The sequence below is a fragment of the Eutrema salsugineum genome, unplaced genomic scaffold (genome assembly GCF_000478725.1).
Source record: "Eutrema salsugineum unplaced genomic scaffold, Eutsalg1_0 scaffold_10, whole genome shotgun sequence".
NCBI classification, from domain to species: domain Eukaryota; kingdom Viridiplantae; phylum Streptophyta; class Magnoliopsida; order Brassicales; family Brassicaceae; genus Eutrema; species Eutrema salsugineum.
Window position 1 is genome coordinate 5,730,938 of NW_006256908.1, and position 16,786 is coordinate 5,747,723.

Consider the following 16,786-nt stretch of genomic DNA (forward strand, 5'->3'; position numbering starts at 1 on the left):
AAACTAAACCTCAACAAACAACTAAAGCTGCACAAACAAAAACTAAGGTTTTTACACAACATTTAGCGGAACCAAACCGTTTAACAAAAAATAAAACATTTAGCGGAATAAGGAATTAATCACAATTATTGTTTGATATCATGTATGACGCAATTATAAGCTTTCCCAACTCGATTATATACATCTGTCCTCTTGCTAAAACTTATGCTAAGAATCATGCATGTGCAACCAAAACCAAAACTTAATTTGTGTAAAAAGAATAAGAAGAAGTGAGATTCGACATACTTTATTCTGTTTCTCTCCACATATTACTTAGTATCACTGAAATTTCCCTTTTGAGGAAGATTCATTGATCACATGCAATGTATCCAGCAGATGAGGAATTTACTTGCATAATAAAGATTCTCCAAATAAATAATGGAGGCCTCTATACCATCCTCAAGTAAGCTGATGCTAATTAGATAGTTGGTTCCTGCAAGCAACACTGAATACTTGTATGTACAAATTTACTTGATATTTCACAGTCCCTATTTAATTAGTTCTTTTTTGCATTACCAAAATGAATGACAGAAAATAGGAAGGAGCAAGACAACAAGACAAAAAGACACCTTTCTCTAACTTGGTTTCAAATTATAAATAATCCATGGCTTTTGAACCAAAAAAAAAAAAAAAAAAAATCCCATGGTCAGAGTATTAACTAACATATGTTTATGTGAAAAAGTGTGTGGAAATGCCTCTCATGTTAGAGAAAGCATGTAATTTCAGCTGCGAGCGTCTATCACTTCTTCAGGAATCACGTTTTAAAAACATAATTACTCTATTTTTACCATTCAAAGAGTATTCAAAAATATTAAAAATTTACGTTTTCATGTTTGTATAAGTGATTTAGCTATATATTAAAACACATAGCTAATCTACTAAATTTAACGTTTTATAATTAGTCGCGGAAAATTGATCTAATTCAATAATTTTTGTCAACAATATTCAGATTTTCGTACATACTTTTAAGAAAAAAACATTTCCTGCAAGGAAAATATATATATATATATTTTTTGGGTACAGAAACGGTTGGGTTTGATACTCTCAACTTCCTTCATCTACCATCATCTTCGTTAACTCCGTCTTAAAGCATTTTTAAAAAAGGATACTCCTTTCTCTTCTCTGAATGCGCTCACTGCTTCACCGTACTATCCTACGCACTCCTCCGGCTCTTTCTCTTATCCTGCGCACTCTTCCCTCCTCCGCCGCCGCCACCGCCATGGCCGCCGCCGCCTCTTCCTTGCTCCTCCCTTCCGTATCTCTCAACAACCTCTGCTCCTCCTCCAGAAATGCCTCCTCCCTCTGCTTACCCGTCAAGAATATCAGCCGATCTAGGGTTTCCATGAGCGTCTCCGCTGGATCTCAGACTACCGTCAACGACACTTTGTTCGCCGATTACAAACCCACCTCTGCTTTTCTGTTTCCCGGTCAGGTAATATCCGAATACTAATCATAATTCTGGGTTTTCAGATCATTGATAATGTGGATTCTGATATGAAAATGTATATTGATTTCGACTCAGTTTAGGAAATTTCGAAAGGCACAGACTTTAGAATTTTTGCAATGCCAAAATTGAAAATCTTGTCCAAGGTTCCACATTTACAGATTAGTCTGATTGTAATTGCAATGTGAGGTCCTAAGCATGATGTCACATTGCTTTGCTTGTAAATACCTCAGAAATTCGTTTCAATTAAGATAAAATGCGAAGAAAATCAGACACTTGTAATCCTGAAAATTGTAGTGTAATGATTTTGCAATATATATATATATCTCAGGGAGCACAAGCAGTAGGGATGGGGAAAGAGGCTCAGAGTGTTGCAGCAGCTGAAGAGTTGTATAAGAAAGCTAATGATATCTTGGGGTATCTTCCTTTGCTTGAAACCATTTGTTTGTTTTTTCTTCATTTAGTAAATGAATATAACCATAAAGGTGGCTTTTTTCAGGTATGATCTTCTTGACATTTGTGTTAATGGACCAAAAGAGAAGCTTGATTCCACAGTCATAAGCCAGGTATCTTTGGTTTGAGACACGTTAAGATCTCATGATCTTCTTTCTTTTGTCTCCTAGATATAGGAGAATCGAATACTTTGGAACGGTGTCTAAGTTCTTGGCTTGTCGTTTTCTCAGCCTGCTATTTACGTCACAAGCCTAGCAGCAGTTGAATTACTCCGTGTTCGTGAAGGCGGTGAACAAATAATTAACTCTGTTGATGTGACTTGCGGTCTCAGTTTGGGAGAGTACACTGCTCTTGCATTTGCTGGAGCCTTCAGGTTAGTTAATCATACAACACTAATTCTTTGAGGTTACTACTTGATCCATCTGTTTGCTTGTAAATAAATCACTCAAAATCCGCTTTTCTTGTAGTTTTCGGTTTGTTAACAGCCGAAATTATTATCATTAATTAAAAGATGGTGGCACAGAATTTCAAATGTTATCTTAAACGTTTTACTCCTTTTCATTTATATCTGTGTGAACCTTAACCTTAATGCTTGTTTGTTTTTTCTTCTCTTTTATTGTTTTTACTTTCAAGTTTCGAGGATGGGCTAAAGCTTGTAAAACTAAGAGGAGAAGCCATGCAGGTTAGGATTTTATGTTCTTTTTTCCCCTGTAAACTTAAAGGAGAAGCTGTTTAATGACACATAGTTTTTTAATGAAATGTCATTTTAGGCTGCTGCAGATGCAGCTAAGAGCGCTATGGTTAGTATCATAGGATTGGACTCGGAAAAGGTTCAGCACTTGTGTGATGCAGCAAATCAAGAAGTAGATGAAGCTGACAAAGTCCAGATCGCAAATTACTTATGTCCGGTATATATGTCCTCCATGAGTCTTCTGCATTCTAGTCTTGTATATAATCCTTTTCACATTCCATTACGGGGTTTGTTATTACAGGGTAATTATGCAGTATCTGGAGGTCTTAAAGGAATCGAAGCTGTTGAAGCCAAAGCTAAGTCTTTCAAGGCTCGACTGACTGTATGCTCTCTCTCTCTCTCTAATTCCACTATCTTGTGTTAAGCTGTGTCTTACTTGAGAGTCTAAGAGAAACATGAATTGTTGTTGGTTGGCTCTTGTAGGTTCGTCTAGCTGTTGCAGGTGCATTCCACACAAGTTTCATGGAACCAGCAGTGTCGAGATTAGAAGCTGCATTGGCAGCAACGGAGATCAGAAGTCCGAGGATCCCAGTGATCTCTAATGTCGATGCACAGCCTCATGCAGATCCAGACACGATCAAGAAGATACTTGCACGCCAGGTAAACAAATCAATTACTCAGTAGAACTATATGTATTACTTGTTTTGTGGCGCGCAAAGATAAAAACAAAGACACTCGAGTGTTGAAACCGCAGGTGACATCTCCAGTCCAGTGGGAGACAACAGTAAAGACACTCTTGTCCAAAGGACTTAAAAGCAGCTATGAATTGGGACCTGGAAAGGTATTTTCTAGCTTCCGTAAACCCGTTATAGCTTGATGTTTCCTCTTCTCCTTCATCTTCTAAGTTGTGTGTTTCATGGCATTTGAAACACCAGGTGATTGCAGGAATATTCAAGAGAGTAGATAAAAGCGCGAGTGTCGAGAACATCAGTGCTTGAGACTCTCTGGCTAGCCATTTTGTTAATGTATTTGAATTGAGAATCACTCACTAATAAGTAAATTGAAAAACTTTATGTTTGTGTAATCTCTCAGGTGCTTCAGTAGTTTTGGAGAATTCAAAGTTTTGTATCGAATACTTATGTAACACTTTGCACGATATTTATGTTGAGATATCTTTTTACACTTTTTCAGTCGAGGAAAGCCACATAAAAACCTCACAATACAATTAAAATCGATTGTATTTAATTATTTTGAAGCTATGAAAAAATTGTTGACAAAAAAAAAAGAAACAAAGGTGAGCTCAGAAGAAGCGAGGTTTATATCATATCCGAAGATTCATCACCACAGCTCAAGATACTTTCATCATTGCTCATCATGTATGCACCAGCCGGGAATCGAACCCGGGTCTGTACCGTGGCAGGGTACTATTCTACCACTAGACCACTGGTGCTAATTGTTAACGTTTCTTCCTTTTATTTATTTATATAAACGAATCTGAAACTCAAATGCGAGTTAGACATGGGTTTCAATGATCTTGTTCGCACTTTGGAGAATTATGGGAATAGCTGATTGTTGTAGATATTCGTTAGATTTATGCTATGATAATCATGTGGTTTTTTTTTTTTTTTGCAATCATGGATTATGGTGTGGGCTTTGACGGGTAATTATGGATGGTGCTTTGACCTGGTTCAGTATGATGCATGAAATCATTTAAAAAAATTTTGCTTTTCGTTTAATGTTTCAACCATGTGTGACAAAGACTTTCTCTTGTAAATCAAGTATTTTGAATCTTCTCCTTTTGAACTGCAGGAATATACTCAATGTGTCAATAATGTTTTAATAAAAACTAATTGACCCTATGTGTTAGGCTGTGTTATATTTATACTAAATTTAACACCGCTAAAACTTATATCCACGATAACAATGATACATAGGAGGAACTTTTTTAGGTAACTTTTTTAGGTATCTCAATTAGGACTCGATAAATCAGTAAATTGAGCGCAAAGAAAAGCAGAGAACAGAAAAAACAAGGCTTGAATCTGTTATGTCGAAGTTAAGCTATGAAAAACAAAGGAAACGTTCAAGAACTGAAGTGTGATCTAGATAATCTTTTTGTAAACGAAAGAAATAATCTTCAAAGGAGTTTGTACACATACATTATAGTAACATGACTTCTCAAAATAATTATAGTAACATGACTTCTCAAAATGTTTCGTTAGAATTTATAGACAAAGTCAAAATACACATGGACCAAAAACTAATGCATAATTCTACTAAAAAAAAACCCTTAATAAAACTAGATGAATGGAGAAAGAACAGAGGGTATTGAACAAAAGAAATATTAGGCCTTGATAGTCCTGCTAGGCATGACTTCAGCTACACGAATACTCTTAATCTCCGTAAGCTTTTGTCTAAAATACTTCTTCACTTCGAGAGTGATTTTTCTCTGGTTATCAGCGTTCACAGGAAGCTCTGTGATCTTAACAAAGTCTCCACCCAAGAAGCGATGCCTCAACAATGTCGATGCGTCTTCTCTCTCATGTGGGTCAGGCGCGAAGCAAGTCATGAGAAAGAGCTTTGCATCAAAAGGAAGATCACTCGGAATCAGTGGCTCGTAACACTTCTTGAGATTCTTCAAGTCATAGTTTGTATGCCACCAAGGTTTCTTTCCAGTGTACATCTCCAACACAACACATCCCAACGACCACAGATCGAGCCCTTTCCCTGTCTCGCCGTGAGAAACCGATTCCGGCGACATATAGATCGGTGTTCCGGCATACCGACGGCGAGGCCACCAGCTATTGTCGCCATCTCTTCTCGACAATCCGAAATCAGAAATCTTCAACTCGTAAGAGGTTCTCCGGCAGCCGTTCTTGCTGACACAGCTCGGAAAAACGAGGATGTTGTCTGGTTTGAGATCGCAGTGGACATAGCCGTGTCCGTGGATCGTGGCTAAACCTTCGAGAAGCATAAGAGTAAACTTCCTGATGATATAATCAGGCAACTTGTTGTCTTTAAAGCTCTTCATGAAACTCTTCAAGCTTCCTCCAGCTGCGTACTCCATTGCGATCGTGTACTCTGAGTCACGTGCGTAGTTGACGAACATCTCTTCGTGCACACTGTCCCAATAGCACTGGACGATTCTCGAACATCCTTTGAATTCAGACAGGATTTTAAACTCTCTGAAGAGAGCCTCCGCGTGATCATCTTCGGAGGTTTTCAGGGCGGTCAAAACTGTCTTCCCGTCGCGTTCTCCTCTGAATAAACTCACGGAACCATAAGAACCTTTACCGAGAAACTTTTCGAAGTACATAGCCATCGCAATAGGTCAACAATCTGATTCTTCTGATAACCCTAGACACCAAGCTTTTTACGATGAAGGTGTCAAGTCTCAAAGAACAAATATATATATACTGTCATGTTTTCCTTTTTTCCTTTTTAACGAGAAGTTCAGATATGGAAGAAAAAGGAAAAAATCAAATTAGTACCGTTGTGGATTTTATTGTGCCTCTCGTTAATTTTTATCAAATAAGTCACATTAGAATATTTCAAGATTTATTATAGTATATAAGAATTAACTGTATAACAGAGAGATATAATCTGAAAATTGCAGTAACTCAAGGTGAACCCAACAAAATGTACAAATCTGAAAAAGGAAAAAAATGTAAAAATTGATTTACTGATCAATATTCTATATATTTTTATTTAATCTATTTGCTTTAACTCCATCCGAAAACGCGATTTGATCAGCAAATGAATATCACAGTGGAATATATGGAAAATTTAGCCATCATACATCACTAAATCAAGATATCAATGAAATAAACATTTTTTTAAAAAAAAGGAAAAACAGAGGATAATTAATAGCTAAATAAATTTTCATACCAAAAAAACTGAATGAATGTCTTGATTATAACTTCACCAAGGTTTTTTACTTAATGCGCTCGTGGTTGATAATAGATTCCGTTAAGGATGATGAACAATTAATACCTTTAAAACCATGTTGTAACAAAAATTGGTAGAAATACATTAGGTTTCTTAATTTTCTTAGTTAGTTTTATGACGTTATGTATACTTTGTGGACTTGCAAACTGAGCTGAAAGCAGATGCAATATTGTGTTAAGAGTTATACTCAGGCTAGAGTTATAGTGGTTAGGGTCATTAATCTGCAAATCATATAAAGTACTACATTTTCATGGATTTGGGGGGGGGGGGAATTTGCTGGTGCTTTGATAATCAAATGAATAACTACATTGTTTACTAAACAAGTAATTCATGAAAAGGACAATACAAAGTTTAATCATTTGTGATAGTCAAACGACAATACAAAGTTACAAACGCTGCACATATTTCAACTTTGATAATCAAATGACTAACTATATCGCCGTATATACATATTTCAACTTTACGTCAAACGACAAGACAACGTTACAAACGTTGCACCAAAAAAGTAGAAAAAAAAACCCTCCTTACAGAACTTAAATTGCTCATAGTTTATTATGCATAGAAGTAGAAAGTAGAAAGTAGAAACCAGAAAAAAAGAAGTAGAAAGTAGAAACCAGACAACAAACAAAAATTATATCTATAAAGCCAAAATTGGTAATATGTATATAAAATGGATCAACAAAAAAGTGTTCCCTCCTCTTCCCATTCCTTTGAAACGGAAGCTATTTAAATTTTGTTTTCCTCCTCTTACTCCCTACGAGAGATTTAAAAATTTGACAAGTGGGAATATCTGATACAAAAAAAAAAAAAGAGTTAGACATAAACCTAACTGATAAAAGCAGATTTCAGAGAACCAGCTCCAGCTTTTACGCTTAAAAATCTTTGTTCGAGTTCCACACAGGATCTGCCTTTGCCACTCCATTGTCTATTAACAATCCGCTCCCGTTTTCCGCACTAATCAGCGGATCCTTCTCGCTTTCATTCATCTGGGACAAGGAACCACCCCAACCACAACATCAATTCAACTCTTCATTATGAACTAATGAAGTTGAATTCCACTTTGTGGCAAAAAGAGAAGGTGAATTCTTTACCTGGGGCAATTGAGTTGATGTTTCTGTAGCCTTCTGCTGGGTTTCGAGTGTGCAGTAATAAGAATAAAGAACCATCCCAACCACGGCGACCACAATACCAAGAATGTTGCGCCAGTCAAAAGCGTCTTTCAGCAAAAGATACCCAAATGCTAACACTAGGCATGTTTTTAGATGTCCCAGAACCTGATAAGTGACTGGAGATGTCTTTCCAATGACGAGAAACGTGCTGAAGTTTACTGAGACAGATATGAGGCAGGACAGGACAATGAAGAACTGCATTTGAAAAAAGGTAATATGTTTGTAAATACGTTCAAGCAATTAAGGAAGACCAATTCCACAAATACTTGCTTGGTTCTCACCAGGACTTGAGAGGTGTACTTGAAAGCAAACACGTTCTGGTTGGTTAAGAGACCATCTAAAAATGGCCCAGTTACAAAAAGAGTGATCGCTTGATATGGGCAAGACTGATACAGAAGCTGGGTGGATGAAACCTTGAATTTCTTCTGGATCGTATTGGTCATCTGTATATCTTTGGTTAAAGATAACGAATTGAACAAGGACTACTATTTAGCTGAACCACTGGCTAATACAAGACGTATTGGAAGGAGAGAAATAGAAGATAAGTATAGGATACAATTTGGGCAACACAAGTAGTGATAACAGCCAGCAGCGACAAGACAGAACCCAGCATATTAAGCTGAAGATCTGTTACGGTTGCAATTCCGACACCAAGGAGAAGGATGACTAATGAAAACTGGATTTTTCGACTGCAAATGAAATATGTGGATCATTAGGTGTTTTGGCCAGAAAATCGTTTGATGAACTAATGGAACCATCAAACAAAGGAAAGTTTCTAAGGTTCTAAACCATTCTACAGTGAACCAAAATAAACTACTGGAAGACAGACGTACTACTTAGAAGCATGGCCCCAAGCAATTTCTAAACCAAACCACAATACATTTATCTCCAAGACTACCAATTATCATAGAGAGACAAATGTACTACTTATTAGAGTGCTAACCTGAATTTCTTTCTGAAGAATATGGTCTCTAAGAAAACAGTACAGGGGATGATTGCTAGTTTTGTCATCTGATATCAAGGGAAGTGACGACATGTTTAGAACAACGAGGTTAAGAACATGATATCAGCTGGTGGAACGGCCAACAAGAAAAAAAAAATGATGAACCTGGTAAAAACCAACAGAATTAAAACCCAAGCTGAGATTCAACAAACCAATGGATATTCCATTCAATATACCAAATCCCATCACAGCTCGGGGATCAAAAGGCTTGTGCTCAAAAAACTTCATCCACAATGCCACATGAAGTGAACAGAACGTGACCAAAAGATGCCAGCTTGTCAAAGTGGTCGCTGGATTGATCAATAAAAGCAACACAGAGAAGATTATGAGATTCAAAGCCACACTGTATATTCCAACTATCTACAATCAAGAAACCAGTTTTCTCATTGTGGAGATATAGCCTTACCAAATGTGAAGCCAAGGGTGCTAATAAGGGCCTTGTTACAGATGACGATAGAAACAGAGGACACAACGGACAAACTCAAAGCGCTGATTGTTCCCAACGGGAACTTCTGCCCCTCGCTCATATTTTCCTCTCTCAGCTCTTCAATCAAAATCTACGATGACCTAAAGAAACCACCCAAATATATACAAAGATTCATCAAAGACTAGCCAGTTAACGTACAAGAAAAATTATATAGGAGCGATCCAGAGAAAGTGAAAACCTCATTCGCGCAAAACTGTAGAGAAATGCGAGAGAATCGAAGCAGGAGGAGCTCAGCTACAACAATGGAGATATAGTAACAAGGAAGATTTATCAAAATCCAGAAGCCATAAACCCTAGATCTACCGATGTGAGATGAAGATAAGCAAGTTGTTTACCGGAAATTCAGGAGAAGAGAAAGAAATGGAGAGAGACCTCAAGAGAATTAGAGTTGCCAGAGAGAAATCAAGGTTCGACGGAGGAGAAGAGATTCATAATGATTTGTGTGTTGTGAATAGAGAAACCTATTTTAGTAATTTGAAGGTCAGCACTCAGCACCATACAGCAGAAAATAGTGAGAGAGAGAGAGAGAGAGAGAGAGAGAGAGAGAGAGAGAGAGAGAGAGAGAGAGAGAGAGAGAGAGGAAACGCCAAGGAAGACGACGATAGTTCTCGTTCCTTTTATGTTAATGGGCCCTACCTGTAAATTAACATTAATAATGGGGCTCAAATCGTAAATATGAAAAACTACAGGAACAGATTGTCGTTTTCTTTTGAATTGACTATTCGGAATTGTTGGTTTTCACTTTTCACTTTTCACTATCGGAAAAGTACTTCCTGTTGTGGTAAATTCCAATTCTTTATCCAAAATGTTACAAGTCTTGTAGTATGATATGATTTTATTTAACTTCTTAATTAATCTCTCCTAATACAGTTATGATTACAAGTCTATTGCATTCAGTCTTCATCAACTTTCACAACATTCATGCATATGCCATGTCCTCTTCTACCACAATTTTATGTAATTTAACAGAAGATTTTAGACACTGATTTTTTTGAAGAAAAGGGATCTTAATTTTGATTTTTAAACCTAATGCTTTCCATGAGCAGTTGAAAAAAAAAAAAATCAATTGTTTGTTTCATCACCAAACACCAACGCTCCATTTTGCCTTCTACAAAAACCCATATTAATGGAGACAAACTAAAACCCTAAACCCAAACTCACCCACAAAACATAAAAACCAAGAAAAAAAAATAGCATAAAGATGGCCCATTGTTGTTCTTTTGAACCAGAAGCTTATTTCTGCCTAAAACTATGACACAGTCAAAACACAAAACTGTACCTCTCTCACTCTCTTCTTCTTCTCCTCTTGGTGTTGTTTTAGAGGACATCTTCAGATAAGTATCTTCTTGTACTGTTTTCCATATATCAGCTTGAACCTTTCGGCTCTTCACTGATTTTCTCAGCTTCTCCTACTAACTCTGTTACTCCTAAAACATCACCGCCTTGAGCCACGCCTGAACACTGCCCTACTTCTCTTCCTTCACTCCCTTCTTTCTCCACCGCCACAGCTTCAATGTCTTCTCTGTTATATGGATCACTGTTCAGATCTATCCTCCCTGTTTTCACTTCCTCCTCTGCCTTACTCTTATCAGAGTCGCCCTGTTTCGCTTCCGCGTTCTCCTGGTCTTCTGCTGCTGCTGCTGCTGGTCCGTCGCGCTCTAACTGCTTCTTCTTCCTCCTCATCATCAGTGTTTTGAACCTTCTCCTCACTGTGCTGCACACGTTGCAGCCACAGTTGGGCTTGTGCCTACCTTTCCCACTTGGCGGCTGAATGCACACAATGCAAGAGCATCCAACCCTGTGCCTTGGATGCCTGGTCGTGGTCGCAACCTCTGGCTCGCCTAAAGCGTCTCCTAAGACTGCTGCACTCGCTAGTGCATCCAGACCAGACGGTTCTTGCCCAGTTTTTGCTGTCTGGCTTACCCCAATTCTTCTCTTCTTGCAATCTAAAATATATAAACAAGAAAGTTAGTGTCTTTGAGACTTCGAGATCTACGAACATAAGGATAGCACAACAAGCACAGATAAAAGAGATATATCCTGAGACTATGATTCAAACCACATCCATAAAATGCTCGCAGTAATACTTGGAAGCAGTCTCTCTCACACTAATGCAACGAGCTAATGAGGAGGAACAAAGAGAGGCTAAAGTATAGTTGATTTCATACCTTTCCCTGCTCTAAGAACATTCTCAAGTTCCTTCAGACTTTCCTCCGGTGCAGAACATGAACACCTATCAATGGTATATAAAAATTACAGGAACAAGACCTCAAGAAAAGAAAAAGTAAATGAATTTCTGAACTGATCCTCGATTCAAGCAGATACAAGGGAAAAAAAATTTTGAAAATTCTTACCTGCTTACGTCCCAAACGTTGTCTGAACAAGTCCACTTTACGGAAAGAAGAGCGTCTACAGGTAACCTTCTCCATTTAGAGCAGTCGTCGCAAGATGCCCATCGTTCTTGTTCACTGAATAACAAACGATGTTCGTTAGTAAATTTCTACCAAGCTGATGGTAAGCAGTAAGCACCAACTGCAAGTATGGAAGTAAGTTATAGAAGAAGATAATATGTTACCCTGAAGGTCTTGAAGTAATTATCGTCCTCTTTCCAAATACAGGAGGTTCCTGAGCATAAACATTAACAAGAACTGTGACTTTTCTGAGGGAAGTTCAGTACAAAGTTGATCACATGAAACTCATTGTTTGTAAGAGAATCAACAAAATCTACCACTTACGTCAAATTCTTCAAATTCATGCTCCTCGATGACGACAATGGTAGGCTTTGCACTAGGAGCGGGACGAAGCAAGTCCTGAGCTTCTTCCCATGTGAGTCTCAGCTCCATAGATTCTTCACTATGCAAAAGCAGTCTCTTGTTTTTCGCCCCAATGGTTCGAGTCCTCTTCTTGTCCTTAGGACGTGGTGGATCATCACACATCGTGCCTCCATTAATCTCACTCTTCTTCGAGCAACTACCACCGTTCAAATTCTCAGGCAGACCTTTCAATTCTTCTGGTATTTGTGAGGGACACGAGGAAGCATTTATAGAGGACGGGTTCTCTGTAACACCAGACGATGATGTGTCCTCGTTTGAAGTACCATTGGTGAGACCATAGCCCTGTTTATAAAGATTAAATCCAGATAAGAAACACAAAAAACCAGCACATTCCTGTAAAAACCAGCTCATAGAAACCAGAACCTGCATGTCTCCGGTATTATGAGCTGCCTTCCTTGAACCCATGATTAGTTTGCCACCAGGATCAACCCGACTGAATGTTACTGTACAGAGAAGGCAGAAAACCAACAATATATTGAGCCACTTTATGTTAATACCAAAAAATTCACCAAGGCATGAAGCTTTAGCTAAAACATGAGCAATACCTGTATCACCGGCAAGTAGCATCATGGACTGTATGCAGGGAGTGACACCTTCTAAGACATACATTCTACTGTTGTTATTGGGCCAGAATCTGAACTGGAAAGTCCACTCCTTACCCCTCACATCTTGGATTTTCAAAGGTATCCCTTCCGATTGACTAATGGGAGGAAAATATGCCTACATACAATGCCCGTTACAGTCTTAACTCTCCAAGATATATCAAGGACAAGAGAAAAGACACCAAAGGAATGGGAAAGTTACCTCTGCACAGGCTTTTGGAAGAACTAGACGACCAATGCGACCAGCATCACTGGCACTAAGAGTTTTCTCAAAAAGAGGTACAATGTTCAAATTCAAACTAGAGAATGTTAAGATAAACATGGAGTCACCATAACTGTGTCAAGAATAAAATGTTTGGCAAAGAAAAAGAAGCAAAAAAAAAAAGGATACTTTCCGGAGATCTGTTGAACCTCTTTATCAGTATACTTGGGCCAATACCGAGGAAGTAAATGGCCTTTCCCTCTCCCTTCCACAGGAGGCCTCCCAATGCGAGCCTGAGCAGATTTACTAGTTCCAGGAGGAGTTCCAAGGACAGATTTCGAGGGTTTCTGCAGTATACTAGACGCAGAGCATTGAACAATGTGGGACTGAGAAGGACCGATGTGTTTCTTTCCCTCGACAGGGGTTGAAGCAAAAGATGGACTATAAGGATGTACTGCCAAAGCCATATTCAAAGATGGCTGCAAAGGCGACGATTCATGCATTTCCCCAGCGTCCAGCCTATACCCAGTGGAGTTTTCTGACTTCAGAATACCAAAGCCACGGTGAGGAGGCATGAAGTCTTCTCTTTTATCTACCCCCGGGACTAGTGGCTGAGAGTCGCATCTTTGGGACTGAGAAAAGAGATCAGCTTCGTTTCTTCCTCCGTCAATACTCATTCCACTTTCCCCATTTATATGTTGCCTCTCTGCTAACGTCTTCAATGGTAATCTGCTAAATAGACCTGGATTCTCACTTCTCTTATTCTGCAGAATACAAAGAAACGTGAAGACACAGAGAGCACAGAGTCATTACAAACAACAACTTGACACAGAGAGCACAGAGTCATTACAGAAATTGAGTCAAAACTCACCAAATTGAGTTGATGGCAGCTAGCACAAGTAGTACAACCAACACCACCATAGTCCATAAGCTCGACCATGAGCTTAGAAGCAATGCATCCACAATGAAGTCGCTGTCATTGCAGGAAATTCCCCAATCAGAGACCAAACCAACATTGTAGAGACAAACAAACAAAAAAAAAAACTAAAAATAGAGTTTTTTAAAACCAAAACAAAAAAAAACGCACCTTGCTGCACAAATAGCATTCCCTCCAACCAGATTGGTCCATATGGAATGTTTCGCAGAAAAGAGAACTCTCATAAGCGGATCTATAAAACAACAATCAAACACCTTCATTATTCTTTATATTTGTTCCTCTTTTTGTAACAAAAATCACTTATTACTGTATTTAAATTTGAGAGCTATTTATAGATCACAAAAAAAGAGTCAGGATTGGTTAATGAAGAATTTAAGAAACCAGAACACCACACACACACACACACCATTAATGAGCGAGAATCACTAATATTAAGAACGAAACAGTTAAAGATCGAGACTTTATTCAAAAACAAACATAAAAATCGTGAATTTGATGAGAAATTAGAGAGATTGAGAGATACCCGCAACGATAACAGAGATCAGCGAGAGCACCGGATCGAAGAGGCCAACCTTTCTTCCATTCAACAGTAGAGGTCGAGCCACAGGATGCGTTCATGCACATCTTTGACCCCATTTTGACTTCAAACATCAGGCAGAGAAAAAAATAGAACCTTTTTTTTCCCAAGACCCGACCCGATTCTCCGAACCCTCAATTAGACAAATCTTAAAACCCTAACAGAGCAGGAAGCACGAATCGGAGGTGAAATCGACGTGAAATTGGAGGAGAGACTAGTCATGAACATGCATCGACGTGGTCAAAATCAAGTCGCGTTAGAGATCAGAGGAGGTTGAGGAATCACCGGAGGGAAGAAGAAGAGAAAAGGATTTGACGGCGAATTGGAAGAAAGAGGGGGGGACTGTAACGGCGAAGAAGAAGGCAACGAGGTTTTTTTTTTTTCTTTGGTGGTTTTTAGTTTTTAATTTTTCGATGTAAAATTAAAATTATGGGTCAGATAGAGAGAGAGAGAAGAGGATAGAGAGAGAGCATGCAAGAGAAAAGGATAGAGAGAAAGAAACGCATAAAATGCATGCACGACACTTGAGCACACACACACGCCGCTTAAACCAAAGTAACAGAGATTAAGAAGAGAAGTGAAAGACTTTGGGTTTTTTTCTTCTTCACTTTTTGACTTTTTGTGTTTTGTTCTTTTTTTTTGTGTGTTGGGGGTTTAGATTTTTACATTTATAGACATGAACTAGGGTTGGTAGGAATCAGTTTTTTGGAAAATAAGATATATATATATATATATCTATATCAATATATGTTTCTACTACTCGAATCGATGTATTTTTTTTTTTATTTGATTATCTGTATTCAACTGATCAAATCTAATATTTTAGGTATTATCCTATGTAAAATTGGGGATACTAAAATTTCTATTAAAATTGGTTAAGTGTTTGTGGACAAAAAAAAATTGGCTGTGTGTTTTACATTTTCTTTTGGCAAAAACATAAATGTAGAATGCATTATGCATGCATGACACTTGAATTATACGCATAGACGCAGAAAGACTTTGAGCTTCCTCTTTTTCCGTTTGACCTTTTTTTTCTTTTGTCCAATGCCCTAAAAAGATCAAGATTTGTATATGTATTATGTTATCTTGATTGGCTCGGATATTTTGAGTGCATGCAATAAAATTTGTATACTTCATAACCCAAAAAAAAAATGGATACACTAGTATCCGAAACTATTTAGAAGACTTGGACTTGGTAAATCAGAAAAAAATGTGATAAATTTTATTTCGTAATTCATTTTTTTCGTAATGAAAATAACACATCGTTTTAATAACCACATATAGAAAAAAACAGAATTAGAATTTACTATAATATTATTTTCGATCGAAACACGTTCGTAAATCTATTTTTTTCTTGTCCATACATCATACATGTATATGGCCTACCTTTCAATATATGTAATCGTTTTCTAACCAATTTTTTTATAAAAAAAAAAAAATCTAACCAAATACCATAAACTTTAGAATAAAAATGGTATTTCTAAGTGAAATACCAAATCTAAATCTGACTAAAATGACACCATATATATTTAAAAAGCTCTTTCTGGTTTGATCTTAGTTCCTCTTTCTGCCTTCCATTAGCTATAAGGCTACTTCATTTTTTACCCCTTTTTACCTCGTAGCACCTATTGACTACTGTTGAATGAGTTACTTCTAGTTTTAATTCGAGTGAAATTGGTCGCTGTGTCCTCAATATACTATTTTGTATTTTCCAAACTTTCATTATTTATATATGGAATTTTCTTGTTGTCAGCAAATAGTAGAATTACTCCTTATTTTTTTTGACTTTTTCCAAATGCAAGAAGAGATGATCAACCCAGGCCACTTTCCCCTTATCCTTCTATTCAATTGTTTTCCTCTGCAATTAATTCATGAAACTGACTTTGATAGTCCGATCCACTAGATTAAATTGAGGTCATAAATTTACGACTAAATTCAAGAATTTTTTGGTTGAAATTCAACTATTAAAAAAAAAATAATAATACTCTTTTAATTTTCTTTTCATTTTGCGTGTGTACTTCACAGTTGACAATTACCAGAAACCGAGAATATTAACATAAGTTGTTGTAAAATTACTGGTAACATTTAGATAATATTCATAGAAAGAAATCAGCATTAAACTATGATACATTTCGATCTAGCTTAATTAGACATCCAATCCAATGATTAATTTTTATTACAGGTCATGATTTTTATGATCAAATTACTAAATTCTCAAGTTTGATATGATTAAGCGAACTTTTATGTTTTGGCCATGTGAAACTTCTTCTTAACATAGTTGGCTAACGTAGCAGGTTATCTCGTACCAGACATGTTTGCACATGAGAAACAAACAGCAGCAAGCCGCAATATTCTTGATTCCCCCTAATATTTTTTATAATAATATTTATGTATACTGAGAAT

General features: G+C 37.4%; 4 protein-coding genes and 1 non-coding gene across 7 annotated transcripts; 1 reads left to right on the forward strand and 4 right to left on the reverse strand.

The window, feature by feature from the left end:
• Positions 1 to 1,088: 1,088 nt before the first annotated feature.
• Positions 1,089 to 3,809, forward strand: LOC18026863 (malonyl CoA-acyl carrier protein transacylase). 2 transcript variants are annotated; one of them, XM_006410081.2, is made up of 10 exons: positions 1,092 to 1,471; positions 1,815 to 1,900; positions 1,983 to 2,049; positions 2,167 to 2,309; positions 2,570 to 2,618; positions 2,707 to 2,844; positions 2,929 to 3,009; positions 3,111 to 3,287; positions 3,382 to 3,468; positions 3,563 to 3,809. In XM_006410081.2, exons 1-10 carry the CDS (start codon positions 1,166 to 1,168, stop codon positions 3,623 to 3,625), a joined length of 1,197 nt encoding a protein of 398 aa, XP_006410144.1. In that variant the 5' UTR covers positions 1,092 to 1,165; the 3' UTR covers positions 3,626 to 3,809. The 2 variants fall into 2 exon arrangements, with proteins under 2 accessions (XP_024003680.1, XP_006410144.1); XM_024147912.1 differs by lacking the exon at positions 3,563 to 3,809 and having other exon boundaries at positions 1,089 to 1,471; positions 3,111 to 3,307; positions 3,368 to 3,440.
• Positions 3,810 to 4,006: 197 nt separating this feature from the next.
• Positions 4,007 to 4,077, reverse strand: TRNAG-GCC. The gene has a single exon. It is a non-coding gene; the product is annotated as a tRNA-Gly (tRNA).
• An 891-nt stretch (positions 4,078 to 4,968) lies between these two features.
• Positions 4,969 to 5,946, reverse strand: LOC18026864 (mitogen-activated protein kinase kinase kinase 3). Its single transcript, XM_006410082.1, has one exon. The coding sequence runs from the start codon at positions 5,944 to 5,946 to the stop codon at positions 4,969 to 4,971; it is 978 nt and encodes a 325-aa protein (XP_006410145.1).
• Positions 5,947 to 7,195: 1,249 nt separating this feature from the next.
• On the reverse strand, positions 7,196 to 9,767 carry LOC18026865 (UDP-xylose transporter 2). 2 transcript variants are annotated; one of them, XM_024148434.1, is made up of 10 exons: positions 9,567 to 9,767; positions 9,410 to 9,465; positions 9,151 to 9,311; positions 8,850 to 9,034; positions 8,685 to 8,752; positions 8,298 to 8,430; positions 8,023 to 8,184; positions 7,664 to 7,936; positions 7,443 to 7,558; positions 7,196 to 7,362 (listed from the first exon to the last, which is right to left on the reverse strand). In XM_024148434.1, the coding sequence occupies exons 3-9, from the start codon at positions 9,269 to 9,271 to the stop codon at positions 7,445 to 7,447; spliced, it is 1,056 nt and encodes a 351-aa protein (XP_024004202.1). In that variant the 5' UTR covers positions 9,272 to 9,311; positions 9,410 to 9,465; positions 9,567 to 9,767; the 3' UTR covers positions 7,196 to 7,362; positions 7,443 to 7,444. The 2 variants fall into 2 exon arrangements, with proteins under 2 accessions (XP_024004202.1, XP_006410146.1); XM_006410083.2 differs by having other exon boundaries at positions 7,224 to 7,326; positions 7,403 to 7,558.
• A 467-nt stretch (positions 9,768 to 10,234) lies between these two features.
• Positions 10,235 to 14,917, reverse strand: LOC18026866 (B3 domain-containing transcription repressor VAL1). Its single transcript, XM_006410085.2, has 12 exons — positions 14,330 to 14,917; positions 13,957 to 14,038; positions 13,741 to 13,842; positions 13,059 to 13,633; positions 12,870 to 12,966; positions 12,611 to 12,785; positions 12,429 to 12,508; positions 11,967 to 12,347; positions 11,807 to 11,856; positions 11,586 to 11,699; positions 11,400 to 11,464; positions 10,235 to 11,177 (listed from the first exon to the last, which is right to left on the reverse strand). Exons 1-12 carry the CDS (start codon positions 14,455 to 14,457, stop codon positions 10,597 to 10,599), a joined length of 2,430 nt encoding a protein of 809 aa, XP_006410148.1. The 5' UTR covers positions 14,458 to 14,917; the 3' UTR covers positions 10,235 to 10,596.
• Positions 14,918 to 16,786: the final 1,869 nt, after the last annotated feature.

Bases quoted from the DNA above. Each gene is read 5' to 3' on its own strand.
- LOC18026863 (XM_006410081.2), top strand. From the start codon at position 1,166: ATGCGCTCACTGCTTCACCGTACTATCCTACGCACTCCTCCGGCTCTT. The intron at 2,619-2,706 runs GTTAGGATTTTA...ATGTCATTTTAG, and splicing joins TAAGAGGAGAAGCCATGCAG to GCTGCTGCAGATGCAGCTAA. The intron at 3,010-3,110 runs GTATGCTCTCTC...TGGCTCTTGTAG, and splicing joins CTTTCAAGGCTCGACTGACT to GTTCGTCTAGCTGTTGCAGG.
- LOC18026864 (XM_006410082.1), bottom strand. From the start codon at position 5,946: ATGGCTATGTACTTCGAAAAGTTTCTCGGTAAAGGTTCTTATGGTTCC.
- LOC18026866 (XM_006410085.2), bottom strand. From the start codon at position 14,457: ATGTTTGAAGTCAAAATGGGGTCAAAGATGTGCATGAACGCATCCTGT. The intron at 12,967-13,058 runs GTATCCTTTTTT...AACATTCTCTAG, and splicing joins GTTCAACAGATCTCCGGAAA to TTTGAATTTGAACATTGTAC. The intron at 11,465-11,585 runs GTAAGAATTTTC...TACCATTGATAG, and splicing joins AACGTTTGGGACGTAAGCAG to GTGTTCATGTTCTGCACCGG.
- LOC18026865 (XM_024148434.1), bottom strand. From the start codon at position 9,271: ATGAGCGAGGGGCAGAAGTTCCCGTTGGGAACAATCAGCGCTTTGAGT. The intron at 8,753-8,849 runs GTTCATCATTTT...CCTTGATATCAG, and splicing joins ATTCTGTTGGTTTTTACCAG to ATGACAAAACTAGCAATCAT. The intron at 7,937-8,022 runs GTGAGAACCAAG...TTTCAAATGCAG, and splicing joins AGTACACCTCTCAAGTCCTG to TTCTTCATTGTCCTGTCCTG.